This window comes from Scyliorhinus canicula, chromosome 6 (assembly GCF_902713615.1).
Source record: "Scyliorhinus canicula chromosome 6, sScyCan1.1, whole genome shotgun sequence".
Classification (NCBI taxonomy): Eukaryota; Metazoa; Chordata; class Chondrichthyes; order Carcharhiniformes; family Scyliorhinidae; genus Scyliorhinus; species Scyliorhinus canicula.
The window spans coordinates 166,526,404-166,544,725 of NC_052151.1; the positions used below are offsets into that span (position 1 = coordinate 166,526,404).

An 18,322-nucleotide genomic window follows, 5' to 3' on the forward strand; every position below is an offset into this window, starting at 1 on the left:
TAGTAGTTTCCTTTGAAATTTGATATTTTTGCGTCTGCCCTGATGACTGTAAGACAAATAACTTTGACTGCATGTCTTTTTTTACAGCAAGACAAATTTTAATGCTTAGAGCTCAGTTTGCACAGTAGTACAGATCCCAAAAGTAAAACTAATCTACCATTAATTCATTCTACACATTATCAAAACATAAATCAGACAAGGCTATATGTTCTTTGCAAATTACCAGTAAAAGCTTATCAATGTCTATTAATAAAGATTCACTATCATTCCATAAAACATTTATATAGTCTCTTTCACATAATAAAATGTCTGAAGTCGCTACACAGAAGCGATTGTCAAACAAAATTTGGGTCTGAGCATTGTAAAGTATTATCAGGACAGGGGATCAAAAATTTGGTCGAAAAGGTAGATTTTAAGGAATGATTTTAAGGAATGACTTAAAGGAAGATGAGATAGAGAGAGGTGGCGAGGTTCAGGGAAAGAATTCCAGGGCATACCTAGGTAACTGGAGTCACTGCCACCAATGTAGAACAATGAAAATTGAGGATGGACAAGAGGCCGGAAGGGTTGTAGTATGAAGATCTTGGAGGATTGTATGGTTGGACAAAAGTTTGATAAAAAGATGAGAACTTTAAAGTTGAGGCATTGTTGGACCAGGAACCAATGTAAATCAGCAAGCAGGGTCGAGGGCAGGAGAGATTAAATGACAAAAGGTTTCATGGTGCAAAGCCACGGTGTAAAGAAAAAAATTACTGAGACAAAAAGAGGGGTCTAGAGGAAGTATGAATGGCAGGATCTCAAACAGATAACGTCTGATAGCATAATAAAAAACAGAGAGAAACAAAAAATGAAACTAACCGTTTCTGACTCAAAAATCTCTGCCTCCATCTTGTTTTATTTTTCTATGCTAGTTTCTTACTTCCTTTACTTAATTGTTTTAAAATTTAACTTCCATTTGCAATCCTCATGGTAGACTTAATCTGAGTTCCACAGCGAAAAGTATATCTATTGCAGCTTGTGTCAGCTACCCCCATTTGATGTTTTGCATTGTATTTTTTTCCCCCTCACAGGATGGTGGTTTGATGCTTGTGGTCCATCCAACCTGAATGGATTATATTACTCAGCGGGGCTTAATACAAATAGATTCAATGGAATCAAATGGTACTACTGGAAAGGGTCAGGATACTCTCTGAAAGCTACTACTATGATGATCAGACCTGCAGACTTCTGATTATGATTCTTGTACATAGATTGTTTTTGTCAGTTTATATGATGTATAAAGACTTTTTTTTCAGCAAATCTGTAGACACATTTACTACTATATTTAAAATGTTGACTAATATGTATACCATGCATTAATATTTTAAGTTGTTTGCCTGAAAGCAAAGAAGCCAGGACCCCAATGAACAAAGAAGGCAAAATTGCTTGTGAATTGCTTTTGTATCTATTTTTATTGTAGTCAGTTCCACTCTCTGGAGAAGCGTTTTTAATTATTAGAGATAAACACTGGGAATACTAAAATGTCAACTGAAATTGAATCCCTGAAAGAGATGGTTATATTTTATCTTAGAGACAAGTGTAGACATATAGGAACTGTGTTCTCCATTTCAGATAGTATGTTAATAAGGAATGAATACTTGAGCATTTCCCTATGGCAATGATTTCAAAAGAAAGTTGTTCTTCAGAAAATTAATATTGATCTCCAAAGAAAAGAAAACTGGAATTGTGAAAGATCAAAAGTATAATTAAAAAGAAAAACACATTTAAGTTGCAAAATTTAAGTTATTTCAAAATAATAATCTTGTCCACCAATCAGTTTTTGTTTTAATCTTACAACCAAAAATGTTTCTTCTTCCAGGCCACAAAATATATACCTCTAAATTGATTTTTAAAATTATTTTCTTGGAAAGAATATCTAAATCTTCAAAAAATCTCCAGTAAAATTCCCACTGGTGCCATTGTCTGATCTGATCTACTCAATTTATGCCATTCTCAACATTATTTTGAACATTTTGAAAACTGAATTTTAAAACTGTCTGGCAGAAGTGTATATCTCTGTTTTGTTTCAAGAAATTTCAGTTCTTCATACAATTACATTATATTGTCATCCATTTGAAGAAAAAGAATACTGATAAGGATACTGCCCCTTTGCCCTGCAATTTCAATTGGATATCTAATGTATTTAATACCTTGATTTGCACTACATAATGGGCTCTTTAATTGGAGGAGGTAGCAGTGATCAATGCAATGAAAGAAATAGTCATGCTTCTAAATAGCAGGTTAGAAACAGTTTGGTGGTGAGGACAATGGTTTGGGTGGAATCTGAACTTCATTAAAGAACAGTATTCCTTATTCGTTCAGCGCCCCAAATATTTGAGGCTTTCCCAAAGTAATAGAAATTGGGAGTAATTGGGACTCCAAAATCATAATATTCCAATGAGTTAGGACAATTTGGTTATCATATTGATTTCCCAGATCTAAACAATGTCCTTTGGCAAAATTAGTTTTGACAAATACCTGTTCTTCAGATGCCTTTGAAGGAATCTTCTATAGTTGGGCTATTAAAAACTATAGATAGAATAAGTTTGAACATTTTTCTTTAATTCTTCCTCATAAAAATAGATGTTTGATTGATAGGGGAATCGAGGGGTAGGAAAAAACAGCAAAGTGGAGTTGAGGACAAGATCAGAACAGCCATGGTCTTGTTAAATGGGAGAGCAAGCTTGAAAGGCCATATGGCCTCACTTGATTATCTAATCTCTGCTAATTGAAGCACTTACTTGAGGTTTGGGTAACACAAGACAAAAAGAAAATCTTGCCTTGTTTGTTATGTGCTTATAGTTTTATTTTCACAATATATTTCATTTAAGAAGAGAAATAGGATTTCTGAAACAAGACACTCTATGCTCATGTAAGGGCCAGCAAAGTACCATTTTCAATGCAAGAAACTTAAGATGACAGAAACTATGGGTCAATAGATTCTCACAACAGATGAAGACCAGTAGAAGTGAATGAAAGATATGACATTTACACAAACTAGCACCAGTCAAATTGTTGCATGGATTTGCTTGGGGGTTGGGGTTGGGGTGGGGGCGTGGGGGCGGGGGCAAGAGAGAAGCACATATTTAAGGTAAATACATTGAAGATGTAACATGACATTTGTATGATCCTCTTTATCCTAGAGTTAAAGTATTCCAACAATACGTCAACATCATATATACAGTTTGTTTCTTTTCATTCAAATGATCCAATATTCTACTTTTAAAAAGGTTTTGGTCATTTATGCGCATAATTCACATAATTTATAATAATTTTGGTACAGAGAAAAGGCCTACATTATCAGGCATAGACTTTACAGTTCAAATACTCTGTTCAGATGCAACCCAAATTTGGACGAGAAGAGCCTGTATTGTAACTGTCCTGCTGAACACTTTTTACGACTTGAAAGAAATGAAGTTTTACGGGAACAGTATTAAAAATCATTAACATTCTGGTGACAACACTGGTTAAGGGGCAGATAATAAACTATCACCCTCGAGCCACATATCATCTAAACTTTCCTGATGTAGCACAACAATGCCACCAGGCTAGAAAGCAAGAAGAAATCTGATCGCATTGGAGTCCAGGGACTCCTGAAAGGTTTGACCTTATTGCACATAGGAACATCAATATTGTCAGATGGAACGACTGCACTCACTACAGCACCAAATGCAGTAAAACAAGAACTACAAACGGGAACAAATACACCAACTTTGAGGTTTAGATAGCAGATCACAGACTCTGTAATAGCACTTCAGATCCCAAATTATTTCTCAAATGGACATAATCACTACGATCATCAGCATTAATATATTACACATTAACTACAAGGCAGTTAAAACGCTTGTTCTCATTTTCAAAGTGACAACTGACCAAGAGTGCCAACATACAATTTTGTCTTCTTGTTATTCATGCCTGTAAAAAGGTTTACTGCTGATAAAAAGTAGGGTTAACAACTGATCTCCTGATGCAACCCTTTCAGGCAGTGCTCGATGGACAAGGTTACTTGTTTAAAGCAAAGTGGCATGGCTCCACAAGTGGAAAGACAAGCACTAAAATAGGTAACCAAATTCCAGCACGTAAAAGTGATGCTGCTGAAACAATTACAAAAACGGTGTCACAAAGCACTTATGCAGAGTACAACTGTGTCGCAAGTCACCCGATGCACTGCTTGTATTTGAGTTGAACATAACATATATCACGTAGAAAGAAGTACCATTTACATCACGGTGTATTAGGCAATCCCATTTTTTTCTACCCCAAAAATCAGGTTTTTACATTTACCCAGGGTACAGGTCAACCCTTTTTCTCAGCTACGATATGCTATTCTCGCATTAGGAGTCAGCTGCAATTTTTCACCTGCAAATAGATTTTTTACTAACTGGTACCTTATAACTGGGTGCAAGTGATCAAGGTGGCAATGTGCACTGTGCTTTTTAATTTTCTAATTAAAGGGGCAATTTAGTGTGGCCAATCCACCTACCCTGCACACTTTTAGGTTGTGGGGGTGGAGACTAACGCAGACACAGGAAGAATGTGCAAACTCCACACGGACCTGGGGCTAGGATTGAACACGGGTCCTCGGTGCCATGAGGCAGCAGTGCTGACCACTGTGCCACCGCAATGTCCCTGTGTTGCAAACATGCGTGCGGGTTTAAGACACGCTCACAAAGAGTAAAATGCATGTGGCGAACAACAAAATTAGTAACCACCCCCACACCAGTGCTTCATTTTTATACACAATGTATAAATCGATCCCTGCTTTTGGAGGGGTTTTTTGAAGCTTCAAAGGTTAAATTATAAACCGACACCTACGATAACCTTCACTCATGGCACTTCCTAGTTCCCAATAATGGGATAATGAGATAATCTTGCATTTATACACATATAAATAAGCAGTCAAGCAAATCACTAACTGCTGGTTGTTTTTTTTTGAAGTACAATATTTCTACATGTCTGTATTCTCATAGGAAACAATCTTTAAAGACGAAACTATGTCTGCACAACAACTTGATATTTTTCTCATTCCACTGCATGAATAAAACTGCACTAATCTCTGTCCTCAGTTCTTGGTCTGGAGGAAACACCATTTAAACCATACTAAGGACAGAATCCTAAAATAAACATAACAGGAAATAGCTTCTAATCATGTTAACTAATCAGGTAACGAAGAGTAAGTTGGGAGGGAATTTTGTACGGTTGAATCAAATAACGTGGAGGACTGCACAAAGGGAGCCAAATATTTCTTCTTTACAGGTGAGCTTGGCAGCTCTTGCACCTCTGAATCAATATTTGTGGGTTCAACCTCCAAGTCTTATAATCAGGGCTGACACCTCAATTCACTGTGTGAATGCTGCATTGTCATAGGTGATGTATTCAGCTAAGGGGGATCCCCAGGTGACCTACTTAAGACTTATCCCTCAAACTACATTATTGAAAAACCAGATTACCTAGTTATCCATCTCATTTGCTGTTTGTGGAATCTTGCTGTGTGAAAGTTAGATGCTGCATACTCCTATTTTATAAATGCACATTCTTTACTCATTTCTTTATTCTTTAAGACATTGCATTTCTTTTAGCTGCTTTCATAGTCTCAGGGCTTCCTAAACTGCTTTACAGGAAAATACATTTTGAAGTACAGTCACTGTTATTATGTAGGAAACAAGGCAGCAAGGTCCCACAGGCAGCAATGTGATAATGACCACATGATGCCTTGACAGTGATTCTGGTTAAGGGATACATGCATTGGAGAAATTTTCCCTGCTCTTCTTTGAAATAGTCTGTGAGAACTATAAATCTACCTGACAGGGTACTTCTGCTAATGTAGCAGGGCCCCCTTGCTGCATTATCAACCTAGAATTTGTGTTCCAATGTATGTAGTGGGACTTTAACATTCTGACTTTGAGACTAGCGCAACCACTGAATCACAGTTGACACCATGATATACATACTTTATTTTGTAATTCCACAGACACCTGCGATAGTATACCTAACCATACAAAAATTGGAAATGACAATCATATTTAGGTCATCACCAGCAATGCAGCATTTATCCATATTAAAATGAAGGTAATTACTGAAAAGGCACACAATTTCGGCACAGCAGATAAAGCTTGGTTAAGGTTCGCATACATCTAGGGAAAATCCGAAATGTATAACGTTGCTCTTCCCAGCACCTGTCATACACCAATTAAGCCCAAAAGTTCCCACTACAATGGGTGGTAGGAAGAGATTGCAGACCATGTTTGGGAAGAAGCATAATTGTGGTTGCATTTATCATCTATCTCAAAATCACTATACACAAAGAATTCAAGTGTCACTTTATGTACCATTGTCATTTCATGCTGCAAATCTGCAAGATAATGAGTGCCTGGCATGAATTTCAGATCCCGCAATTCTTCATGTCCTGGTGACATGGGTTAGTAATAGGAGACAGACTGTAGGAGTACAGGGAATTTAATTTGATTGGCATGATGTGACAAGTGGTGACCTTGAGATCAGGAGTAGGGTCTCAGCTTTCATATACACATCTTTGACTTGGATGGAAGAGTGAAGATGGTACATTTAATATTGGCAGATGACGCTAAATTAGGGGACACAGAAAGTAGGAAGCAGTTTGGATTGGATTGGATTTGTTTATTGTCACTTGTACCGAGGTACAGTGAAAAGTATTTTTCTGCGAGCAGCTCAACAGATCATTAAGTACATGGGAAGAAAAGGGAATAAAAGAAAATACATAATAGGGCAACACAAGGTATACAATGTAACTACATAAGCACCGGCACGGATGAAGCATGCAAGGTGCATGCGGGGCTCGTTGGTCTAGGGGTATGATTCTCGCTTCGGGGGTCGCGGTGTCGAAATTTGCGTGGTAGCCTTGTGGATAGCACAATTGCTTCACAGCTCCAGAGTCCCAGGTTCGATTCCGGCTTGGGTCACTGTCTGTGCGGAGTCTGCATATCCTCCCCGTGTGTGCGTGGGTTTCCTCCGGGTGCTCCGGTTTCCTCCCACAGTCCAAAGATGTGCAGGTTAGGTGGATTGGCCATGCTAAATTGCCCTTAGTGTTGGGTGCGGTTACTGGGTTATGGGGATACGGTGGAGGTGTTGACCTTGGGTAGGGTGCTCTTTCCAAGAGCCGGTGCAGACTCGATGGGCCGAATGGCCTCCTTCTGCACTGCAAATTCTATGATATTAATGAGGTCAGTCCATAAGAGGGTCATTTAGGAGTCTGGTAACAGCGGGGAAGAAGCTGCTTTTTAAGTCTTTTCGTGCGTGTTCTCAGACTTTTGTATCTATTGCCCGATGGAAGAAGTTGGAAGAGTGAGTAAGTCGGGTGAGAGGTGTAGATGGGCTGAATGGATGGGAGGCTGGTTCGTGTGATGGACTGGGCAATTGCCATACCAGGCTGTGAGGCAGCCAGATAGGATGCTTTCTAAGTTGTTAAGAGTTAATGTGGACATGCCGAATTTCCTTAGTTTCCTCAGGAAGTATAGGTGCTTTTGTGCTTTCTTGGTGGTAGCGTCGACGTGGGTGGACCAGGACATATTTCTGGAGTTGTGCACCCCAGGAATTTGAAACTGCTAACCATCTCCACCTCGGCCCCGTTGATGCTGACAGGGGTGTGCACAGTACTTTGCTTCCTGAAGTCAATGACCAGCTCGTTAGTTTTGCTGGCATTGAGGGAGAGATTGTTGTCGCTGCACCACTCCACTAGGTTCTCTATCTCCCTCCTGTATTCTGACTCGTCGTTATTCGAGATCCGGCCCACTATGGTCGTATCGTCAGCAAACGTGTAGATGGAGTTTGAACCAAATTTTGCCACGCAGTCGTTTGTGTACAGGGAGTAGAGTAGGGGGCTAAGTACGCAGCCTTGCAGGCCCCGGTATTGAGGGCTATTGTGGAGGAGATGTTGTTGTTCATTCTTACTGATTGTGGTCTGTTGGTCAGAAAATCGAGGATCCAGTTGCAGCGTGGGGAGCCAAGTCCTAGGTTTTGGAGCTTTGATATGAGCTTGGCTGGGTTTATGGCGTTGAAGGCGGATCTGTAGTCAATAAATAGGAGTCTGATGTAGGAATCCTTGTTGTCGAGATGCTCTAGGGACGAGTGTAGGGCCAGGAAAATGGCGTCTGCTGTGGACTGGTTGCCACAGTATGCGAATTGCAGTGGATCTAGGCGTTCTGGGAGTATGGAGGTGATACGCTTCATGATCAACCTCTCGAAGCACTTCATTACGACTGACGTCAGGGCCACCGGATGGTGGTCATTGAGGCACGTTGCCTGGTTCTTCTTTGGCACCGATGATGGTGGTCTTCTTGAAGTAGGTGGGGACCATGGAGTGGAGTAGGAATAGGTTAAAGATGTCCGCGAACACCTCTGCCAGCTGGTCCGTGCAGGATCTGAGTGCACGATCAGAGATCCTGTCCGGGACCCTCGCCTTCTGATGGTTCACTTTCAGGAAGGCCAATCTGACTTCGGAAGCTGTGATGGTGGGTATGGGTGAGTTTTTGGCTGCTGGGGCACCCGACAGTGGATTGTTGGTTACCTGCTCGAACCAAGCATAGAATGCATTGAGTTCATCGGGGAGGGGTGCGCTGCCGCCGGAGATACTGTTCGGCTTCGCTTTGTAGCCCGTTATGTTGTTTAGTCCTTGCTACAATCTCCGAGAATCTGTCTGTGACTGTAGCTTGGATTGATATTGTTCAACAGGACTCTGAGATTAAGTGAAGAGTTCAGTGTGGGAAAGTGCAACGTGATTCATTTTGGATACAAGAACGACAAAGTGGAGTATTTTTCTCATAATGAGTGATGAGGAATTGTGAGGGAGCAAAGGGTTGTGTGTCCAGGCACAGAAATCAATAAAAACTAGTGCACATGCACAATGAGCAATTAATACAATGATTGGAATGATGTACTTAATGTCAAGTTGGTTGGAATACAGGGGGGAGGACGTTATGCCTCAGTTGTCCAGCGTTTTGGTCACACTCTATTTGTTTCAGGGCACCGAGATTCACGAGAGTTAAATCTGTGCTTAAAGGGTTAAATTGTGAGGACAGGTTGCATAAACTGGGAAGTATTCCTGTAGTAGCTGGCCCCTTCAAAGGCCATATAGCGGGAGGGTCATGTGACCCCCTCATCCAATGGGGATCTTGGCGCAGTGAGGGTGTTTGCAGCCAGAGTAGATCCTGGAGCTCTAGTGATAACATCATGAAAGACTGTGTAAATGGCATTAGTAAATAATCCTTATAATTAATTATAATAACTGGTGGTCGCTAATCCTTCCTTTATTACATTAGCAATGAGGTAAATCATAGCAGCTTCACTAGCAGTGAAGAATTCAACAAGATCGTCATTAAAAAGTCAATCAGATGGTTCGAAGCCTGAGGGAGAGAGAACAAGCTTGCCTCTCTTCGGGAACCTAGAATCCTTTGACCCAGCTACTGAGAATTGGGTGCAGTATATGAAATGGCTGGAGTATTTTTTCAAGGCAAACAGAATAGACATGGAGGATAGATAGGAAGTAATTTTACTGACTGCATGCGAAACTCAGACTTATAATCGGATTTGTTGTTTAACATCTCCGGAGGCTCCTGATAATAAGTCGTTTACAGAGCTATTGGAATGAGCAAAGAGGCATTATCCCCCTAAGCATTCGTAGCCAGCAGATTGCAGAGTACTGCAACTTTGGATCAGCTTTAAATGTTTTAATAATAATAATCTTTATTGTCACAATAGGCTTACATTAACACTGCAATGCAGTTACTGTAAAAATCCCCTAGTCGCCACATTCCGGCACCTGTTCGGGCAAGCTGGTACGGGAATTGGACCCATGCTGCTGGCCTTGTTCTGCATTACAAACCTGTCCAGCCTACTGAGCTAAACCAGCCCTATGCCAAGAGATCGGACAGTATGCGGTGTGAATAATATAGCCATACAAAAGAACCTTCTGGCTGAGTCGGAGTTGACTTTCAAAGAAGGCGTTAGAATTGGCAACAGTAATTGAGAGCACCGAAAAGGATGCCCAAGAGCTACAAGTTGAACAAAGCTTTGAAGCCCACCAGCTAGGGCAGGAAACTGCGAGTAGTAATGGCGCCAGAAGCGAGGGCACGAGATCAGGTTCGGGCAGTGAATTGAGTACAGAAACAGGAAGAATCACTAAATACCAAAGATGTAAGCAGCTCAGAACTACACAGAATGCTTTGGATATGGGGGAAACCACTCCCAGAAGTAGGTAAATTTAAAGGAACCGAGTGCTACGGGTGCGGGAAAAGAGGCCATCTAAGGCACAAGTATAGAACTAAGCAGGGCCAGCCAAGTACAAACAGAGCAAGTGATAAAACATTGGTAAATAACATCAGGAATTTTCCAGTGGGAGAACATAATGCCATGTCTTTAAACCATGTAAGAAGTCTTACAACACCAGGTTAAAGTCCAACAGGTTTGTTTCAAACACGAGCTTTCGGAGCACGGCTCCTTCTTCAGGTGAATTCACCCATTCACCCATTCACCTGAAGAAGGAGCCGTGCTCCGAAAGCTCGTGTTTGAAACAAACCTGTTGGACTTTAACCTGGTGTTGTAAGACTTCTTACTGTGCTCACCCCAGTCCAACGCCGGCATCTCCACATCATTTAAACCATGTGGAAGAGGGCAACGTAGCCCCCATCACAGTCGCGCTAATAGTAAATGGCCGGCCACTAAAATTGGAGGTGGACACGGGGGCATTAGCTACTGTTATAAACAAACATACCTACCGGTATCTGAAAGAAGGAGTTGAACTACTAAAATTACAGCAAAATTAGCCACATTTACCAGAGAGGCCACAAAGATCGTAGGAAAAACTATTCCTGTGAGTTACGAACACCAATCAGCACAGCTTCTACTGATGGTGGTGTCAGGCCAGGGACCAAACCTGCTGGGATGTGGCTCCAGGAGATAAATTCAACTGATTGGAGATCTTTAAGTTTAAAGAATGGAGCCGGAATGAGGTCTTAATGAAGTATCCAGAAGTATTCCAAGAAGAACTTAAAAGATTAAAGAATATCAAGCTTGGATTCATGTAGATCCGGAAGCTATACCAAGGTTTTTAGTTCAAGCCCCATGCCTTAAACATTAGTGGAAAAGGTTGAAACACAACTGCGGTAATTGGAAGATCTGGGCATCATCAAATGCGTACAATTTGCTGCATGCGCTGCCCCCATTGTGCTGGTAGTTAAACGCGACAAGGCAATCAGAATTTGTGGAGGTTATAAGTTAACAGTGAATCAAGCTGCAAACTTGGACAGATACCTGCCATAATATACACATAAGTATATGATGGTGCATAGACACACACTGACTGACACACTGAAAGACCAATCAACACACACAACACAGCATCCAATCACCAGACAGGGCACGGTCACTATAAAGCCAGAGGGCACTAGTTTTCCTGCTCATTCGGGATGCAGCCTCTGAGACAGGCAGAGCCCGCAGTCAGTAGCACAAACCTCTACCATGTGCTAGCAGTACAGGCTGGTTAGGTTAGGCATAGGTCTTCAGTCAACCTAACATAGTGTCGACCCACAGTGCAAGTATGTTTAACAGCTCATAGTTAAATAATATAGAGTTGTACTTCTACCAACAAGTGTTGGTAGCCTGTCTATGTTACTGCTTGGGTAAACGCAGTCTTCACAGATCCAGAGTACCCAACACATCAATACCCATACCCAAATTTGGCTGGGGGCCTGACATATACTAAGTTGTACATGACATATACTAAGTTGAGAACGTATGTCACCATAAATACCCACAAAAGATTATCAATGTACATGTGTGGGATTTCATCTTGCAGCAGACTATAGGAAACTTACTTCAAGGGTCTCCCAAAATTAGTGTTTACTGAGATAATGTCCTGATTACAGGGTCCACTGAGGAGGAACATCTGGCAAATCTGGATGACAATTTTAAAGAGTTTGCAGGAAGCAAGAGTGGGTATGAAGAGAGAAAAATGCACCTTTCAGGCGAATGAGATGGCTTATCTTGGATACAGGGTGGATGTTCAAGGGCTACGCCCAGTGGAAGACATAGTGAGAGGCATGAAAGAAGCACCCGCCCCAAAGAACATCTCAGAGCTTAGGTCTTTCCTGGGAATGGTGAATTATTACGGATGATTCCTCCCTCATATATCAACTTTGCTAGCTCTGTTATACGTGTTGTTGAACAAGTGCCAAAATTAAAAAAAAAAAGCTTTCAATCAAGTGAATCAATTGCTTCAATCTTCAAGTTTATTCGTACATTTTGACTGAAAGACAATAAATGCTCGTGTGTAATATCTCAACGTATGGAGTTGGGGCTGTATTATCCCATGTAATGGAAGATGGGTCTGAGAGACCTATTGGATGTGCATCAAGAATTTTATCGGAATGGGATATTCACAGATAGAAAAGGAAGGCTTGGCCATCCTTTATGGCAATTAAATATTTGACCAATATGTATACAGCTGCCACTTTGCCATTGTCACAGTTTATAAGCCCCTCCTACAGGCGTACAAGTATACTTTTGAGCATCGACCAGGGGCTCACATAGCCAATTCAGACACCTTTAAGTTGCCTTCCATTACCTGAAAGCACACCCCCCCCCTCCTTAGTACCGCATGAGATTGTGATGCCCTCAACATTATGGATTCCTTGCCCATCACAGCACAGCAAGTAAAATACTGGATGAACAGGAACATTTTGTTGTCAAAAATCAACGTACCAGCCTCCCTGGACAGGCGCCGGAATGTGGCGACTAGGGGCTTTTCACAGTAACTTCATTGAAGCTTACTCGTGACAATAAGCGATTTTCATTTTTCAAGCACATGATATTGCATGGTTGGCAAAATGTGAAAGCTTCTGGATATGAAGTCGTATCAGTTCAGAAAGGATAAGCTTAGTTGTGAGGGTGGTGTCATTCTTTGGGAATCTAGAGTGGTCACCCAAAAACCAAGAAGACAGTTGTTTCTAGAAAAGTTATACAGTGCCCATCTGAGCATATCAAAGACAAAAATGTTAACGAGGAGTTACACATAGAACAGATGGTAAAACAGTGTGACCAGTGCCAACTACAACAGAAATTACCATTCGCTGCTCCCTTACGCCCTTGGGAATGGCTAGAACTGCCATGGGCGAGTGTCCATGTTGGTCCATTTATGGGCACAATGTTCCTGTTGCTACTGGATGCCAATTCAAAATGGAGTGAGGTTTTCAAAATGAGGTTGACAACGTCCCACGATGCACTTACAAAATTGTTACAATGCTTTGCAACCCATGGTGTGCCAGAGCTGTTAGTTTCAGACAATGGCACAGCGTTCACTAGTGCCGAGTTACACAGGTTCATGGCCTTCAATGACATTAAACATATTCACACTGCACCATACCAACCCTCGTCAAATGAGTTAGCTTAATGTCTTATCCAAACGTTCAAGGCTGGCATGAAAAAACAATCACCTGCTCCATTGGACACTAAGTGGCATGTTTCCTCCTGGCTACAGAACCACCCTGCATACTATGACAGGAATAACTCCAGTGAATTGTTCCTGGACTGTCGCTTAAGGACCAAATTAAGCCTCACTGTTCCAAAATTGGCAGGGAAGGTGGAGAGGAGGTGTCAAAACAGGAACCATGAATCTTCGAAAATAGAGAGAGCATTTAAGATTGATGACCCAGTCTTCTTAAACATTTTTTGTAAGTGGTCCAAATTGGGTTCCTGGAGTTGTGGTGGCTGGAACTCAGCCACGATCGCATGAGGTACAAGTACAAGACAAATGAATGAAGAAGCGCGTGGACCATTTGAGAAGACAGGAACCATCCCGACAGCTGCTGCTGCTGCTTACTCCAGTTGTGCCCGAAAGTCAATTGGTGTTTGCTCAAGAGATGAAGTCACCGATCAGCTAATGTCAGGCTAAAGTGCTGCTCCCATTGAAACTGAAGAAAGTGAGATACAGTTTCCAGAGGGGAGTCTAAGAGAGATAACTGCAGCAGAGTCTACCTCGACAATCAAGCTGCCACCAGTTGAGCTCCGTTGCTCTTAGGGGAAGAGAAAGTCCCCTGACAGACCGAGTTTGATGGGCTACGCAAAACGAGTGTTTCTCAGTACTGGTATTTTGTTAATGGTATAACTGTATCATGTATTGTATAATAAGGGGCTTAAAGAGAGAGTGATGTAGTAGCTGGTCCTTTTGAGGGGCATCCATTGGGAAGGTCATGTGAGCCTCATCACGCAATGGGAATGAAAGTTGGGTTCTTAGTGCAGAGCGCAGGCTTTTGCGGCTAGAATGGATCCTAGAGCTGGTAGTGATAACGTCATGAAAGGCACTATGTAAATACTGTTTGTAAATAAACCGTTAGAATTCGTTATATGGATTGGTGGTCACCAATCCCTCCTTTACTACATTGTCCTTCAGTTCAAAAGGCTGAAGGGTGATCTAAATTAAATGTTTAAATTGATAAAAATATTCAATTGATGCAAGGAAATGATTTCCTCTGGCAGGGCAATCCCAAACAAGGCGGCACAATCGTGAAATTGAAGCTAGGCAATTCACACGTTAAAGCAGGAAGAATTGCTTCCCCACAGAATTCACTCTCCTGAAGATCTGCAAATGATTCGCCAGTTGAAACGTTCAAATCTTTATATCAGTAATTTAATTAATCAATAACCTAAAGCGCCTGTTTTGTTTATGTACAGTTAGACATCATGCTGCTGAATCTGCCTGTGTTTTGATCTGTAAACTCTTCAAGTGATAGTCTGAAAGATTGGAAGATTCTCTCCAACTAATCACAAATCTCAGGTGCCACAACAGTAGCAAGAATGTAGGGGTGGACATAAAACCTCATTATCTTGGAGAGGTTGCACCACTCACAAGACTCTTAAAGAACTTGCGCGGACATCAAAACAAGAGTATCAAACATTTTTAGTATGATGTAGCTAAATTGTTGGCTTCACTAATTCGAATATTGGATCATGATCCCTTCAGGTCTTGGCTGTAGGATGAACTAGCATTGGTAAAAGGCCTTCAATAATCTCACAGCATTCCAAAATGTTTTGCAACCAATCCAGTAATGAGATTAAAACTCCTAAACTTTGCTGGGAAGGATCCATTTGATAGCTTCAGCAAACAGTAGATGCTGTATCTTTTAATCAAAGAATTCTTGGTATGTTGTTTCTAATCTCCCCGAGAAAACAGCAAAGCATTCTACTTTACCATTCACACTACTTCTGGAGCCATTCCCTCCAAAACGACGTTGCCCCTTTACCATTGATGTTCCCTCATAATTCTCTTCTGCAGAGGTGAGTACAAGTGGTGGAAATGGGAGAGTTGGGTTTCCATTCCCAGCTACCAAAATAATTATTATATTTGCATTACTACACTATTCGCATGAACAACATTTATTATAGGGTACCATTATAGGGTAAGGTAACAAAGAATCTGGTTGAAATATTCATTTTTTGATGAGACGTTTTGAGTTCTTTTTCATGATTGATTCTTTACTTGTTCCTGGTGTCTTCAATAAATGTACGTTTTCACTGAGTTAGAATTCAAGATCTCTCTGATTGGATTAAACCTTTGACATTCAGGTGATCAAGACTACATTCTAAGGATGGGTCAGTCAGGCTATATGGCTGAGATACGTGCAACCTTTCCAGCTGGAAAATGAGGAATTAGAACATAGAACAGTACAGCACAGAACAGGCCCTTCGGCCCTCGATGTAGTGCCGAGCAATGATCACCCTACTCAAACCCACGTATCCACCCTGTACCCGTAACCCAACAAACCCCCTCCCCCCTCCCCCCCCCCCCCCCCCCCCCCCCCCCCCCCCCCCCCCCCCCCCCCCCCCCCCCCCCCCCCCCCCCCCCCCCCCCCCCCCCCCCACCTTACTTTTAGGACACTACGGGCAATTTAGCATGGCCAATCCACCTAACCCGCACATCTTTGGACTGTGGGAGGAAACCGGAGCACCCGAGGAAACCCACGCATACACGGGGAGGACGTGCAGACTCCGCACAGACAGTGACCCAGCCGGGAATCGAACCTGGGACCCTGGAGCTGTGAAGCATTTATGCTAACCACCATGTTACCGTGCTGCCCTGCTGCCATTCATTTTGAAGCCCAGAGCTGACAGCTGTTAGCGAGAGATTAATGAGATTGGCTTCCGTAGATTGTATCTTATAATGGCATTTGTGATAAACAGCAATGGGACTTTGCACACCAGTACAAAATTAAAGTTCAATCACAATCATGGCATGTGTTCAGGGAACTATTATAGTACACTGAAATCCTTATATGAATAAACTAATAACGGATGACATTTTTTTATGAGGCCAGAAAGAACAAAAAGATTTGATACAAACAGGAGAAACAGAATTGGTGATGCAGGCTGGAGTTACTAAGTCAGACATGCCAACCCCACTGTCTCATAAATCAAAAGACAAACCCTTAAAAATCAAGATTCTTGGTATAAAGATCACTACTTTCTTACTTTTTTCAAACATGAACCAGTATAGAATGATAGCTGGTTTATAAACTATTTTAAGGTACATTTAATCTTTAACTAGTCAGCGCTCTTTACAAAAGCTACATTACATTTAAAACATATTTCCTACCCTAGATATCCAACGTGTTAAAGAAGGATGCACCCTCCCACCTCAATAGAATAATAGAGTACAGGGGGCCATTCTGCTCATCTTGCCTGTTCAGGCACTTTGATAGAGCTAACCAATCAATTGCAGTCTTTTCCCTTAGCCCTGTAATCTTTTTACCCCTCAACTTTTTATTCAATTCCATCGTGCAGGTTAACATTCAATCTTTCAAGCAGTGCAATCCAGGTCATAATCATAATTCATGATGGAGAAATGAATAGAAAATAGGCTAATTAGGTGAGACAAAAAGAGGAAGTGTAAATGGTGCAACTAGTATTACAACTCAGAGCAATGGAACCCAATCTCCTTTCAAATCATAGCTTCCTAATATAATTTGTGGGATTATTTTCCATGACATATGCTTTCCACCTTTAACTCACCTTTTGATCAGCACACAGGACGAACAACTTAAAAAAGATCCATACCAAGGCATTAGGCCAAATTACACGTTTCTGTGCTGCAATATTCTGGGTTTATGCATACAAATCTCTCTGGCAGTTTCAAAAATCTTTTGTTCTTAAAAAATTCAAAAATGAACATTGGAATATTAAAATAAAATATCTTACTTGCAACACAAAACCGGTCCCAGCCGGATGGACCAAAGTCATTTTCCGTGATCCTGTATGCTACTACATTTCTAAATATCAGTAATTCCAAATAAAATACATCATCAGCAAATAATAGAATAATTAAATTACTGAAACAAGGCGCCAGAGCTCGATGGTTAATTTCTATTTGCATAATTCACATGATGTGGTCAATAAGAGGCAAGACAAGACAATTGCTTAAATCTTTGTTGCTCCCCCATCCATTATTTGGATAAGAAAATTAGGTGATGTTATTCTCAGTATTGGGATGATTTATGATGCAATAACACAGTATCATTATTCATACAGGGCACAATTTTTCCATTCTTCCCTCCCCCTCCCCATTTATGGATAAGATGCAAGTAAGGGTAGAACTTCACATACTACATCACAGCAACCAAGCTTGGCCCTAGTTGTCCATCCTAACTGTATCCCACTAACAGAGTTCATGTGTCTTTGTCAATCTGTAGCTCTTCCCATCAACATTCTCGCAATGCATTCTACAATCTCAAAAAGCTAAATTTACTGTTTTTGACCCATTCCAATTTGACACTTTTCTAATGAGGTAACAGCTTGTGAATGTGTTCCTCCAGCCTTGGACAACACATGCAGAGAAAAAGCTACTGGCTGCAGCGCTACGACCCCACTCACCTACTGCTGATCAAACAAACTCCAGCAGCCAGTAACAATGAGGGTCAGCATGAAGCATCTTTCGTATGACAAAGGTTCAGCCCAATGGTTTATACTAGCAACCCAGTTAGAGCTAGAAAGCAAACCTGCCTGGATTTGGTAAGGCTTGCCAGCATTTGGTAAGGCTTGTGTTGGAAGGCTTGATTTAGCAACCGAAGTGAGATTGCTCGAGGTTTGTTGTGCAATGTTTTAGGTGTGTGGGGGTGGTGTAATACTGGGCAATGGATTTCATGCAATACAACAACAGTTTTATGCTTAATTTTGAGTCCTTTTGTTCCCATTTCAAAAGGGCAGCCTTTATGCATCTATAACGATCTTCCCCCAGTATTGTCATCCTTCTTCTTGGTGTTGA

The 18,322-nt window shown here is 41.4% G+C and overlaps 2 protein-coding genes across 8 annotated transcripts in view; one reads left to right on the forward strand and one right to left on the reverse strand.

Moving 5' to 3' along the window:
* Nucleotides 1-2,123, forward strand: part of LOC119967640 (angiopoietin-2-like) — a 115,780-nt gene extending 113,657 nt beyond the window's left edge. For both annotated transcript variants that reach the window (XM_038800433.1, XM_038800432.1), the window contains one exon: nt 1,071-2,123. In XM_038800433.1, the coding sequence (XP_038656361.1) occupies nt 1,071-1,231 (161 nt within the window). In that variant the 3' untranslated portion in view covers nt 1,232-2,123. The remainder of the gene's footprint in view (nt 1-1,070) is intronic.
* The window catches only part of mcph1 (microcephalin 1), a 410,735-nt gene that overhangs the window by 245,779 nt on the left and 146,634 nt on the right, over nt 1-18,322 (reverse strand). The gene's annotated exons all lie outside the window — the stretch shown is intronic.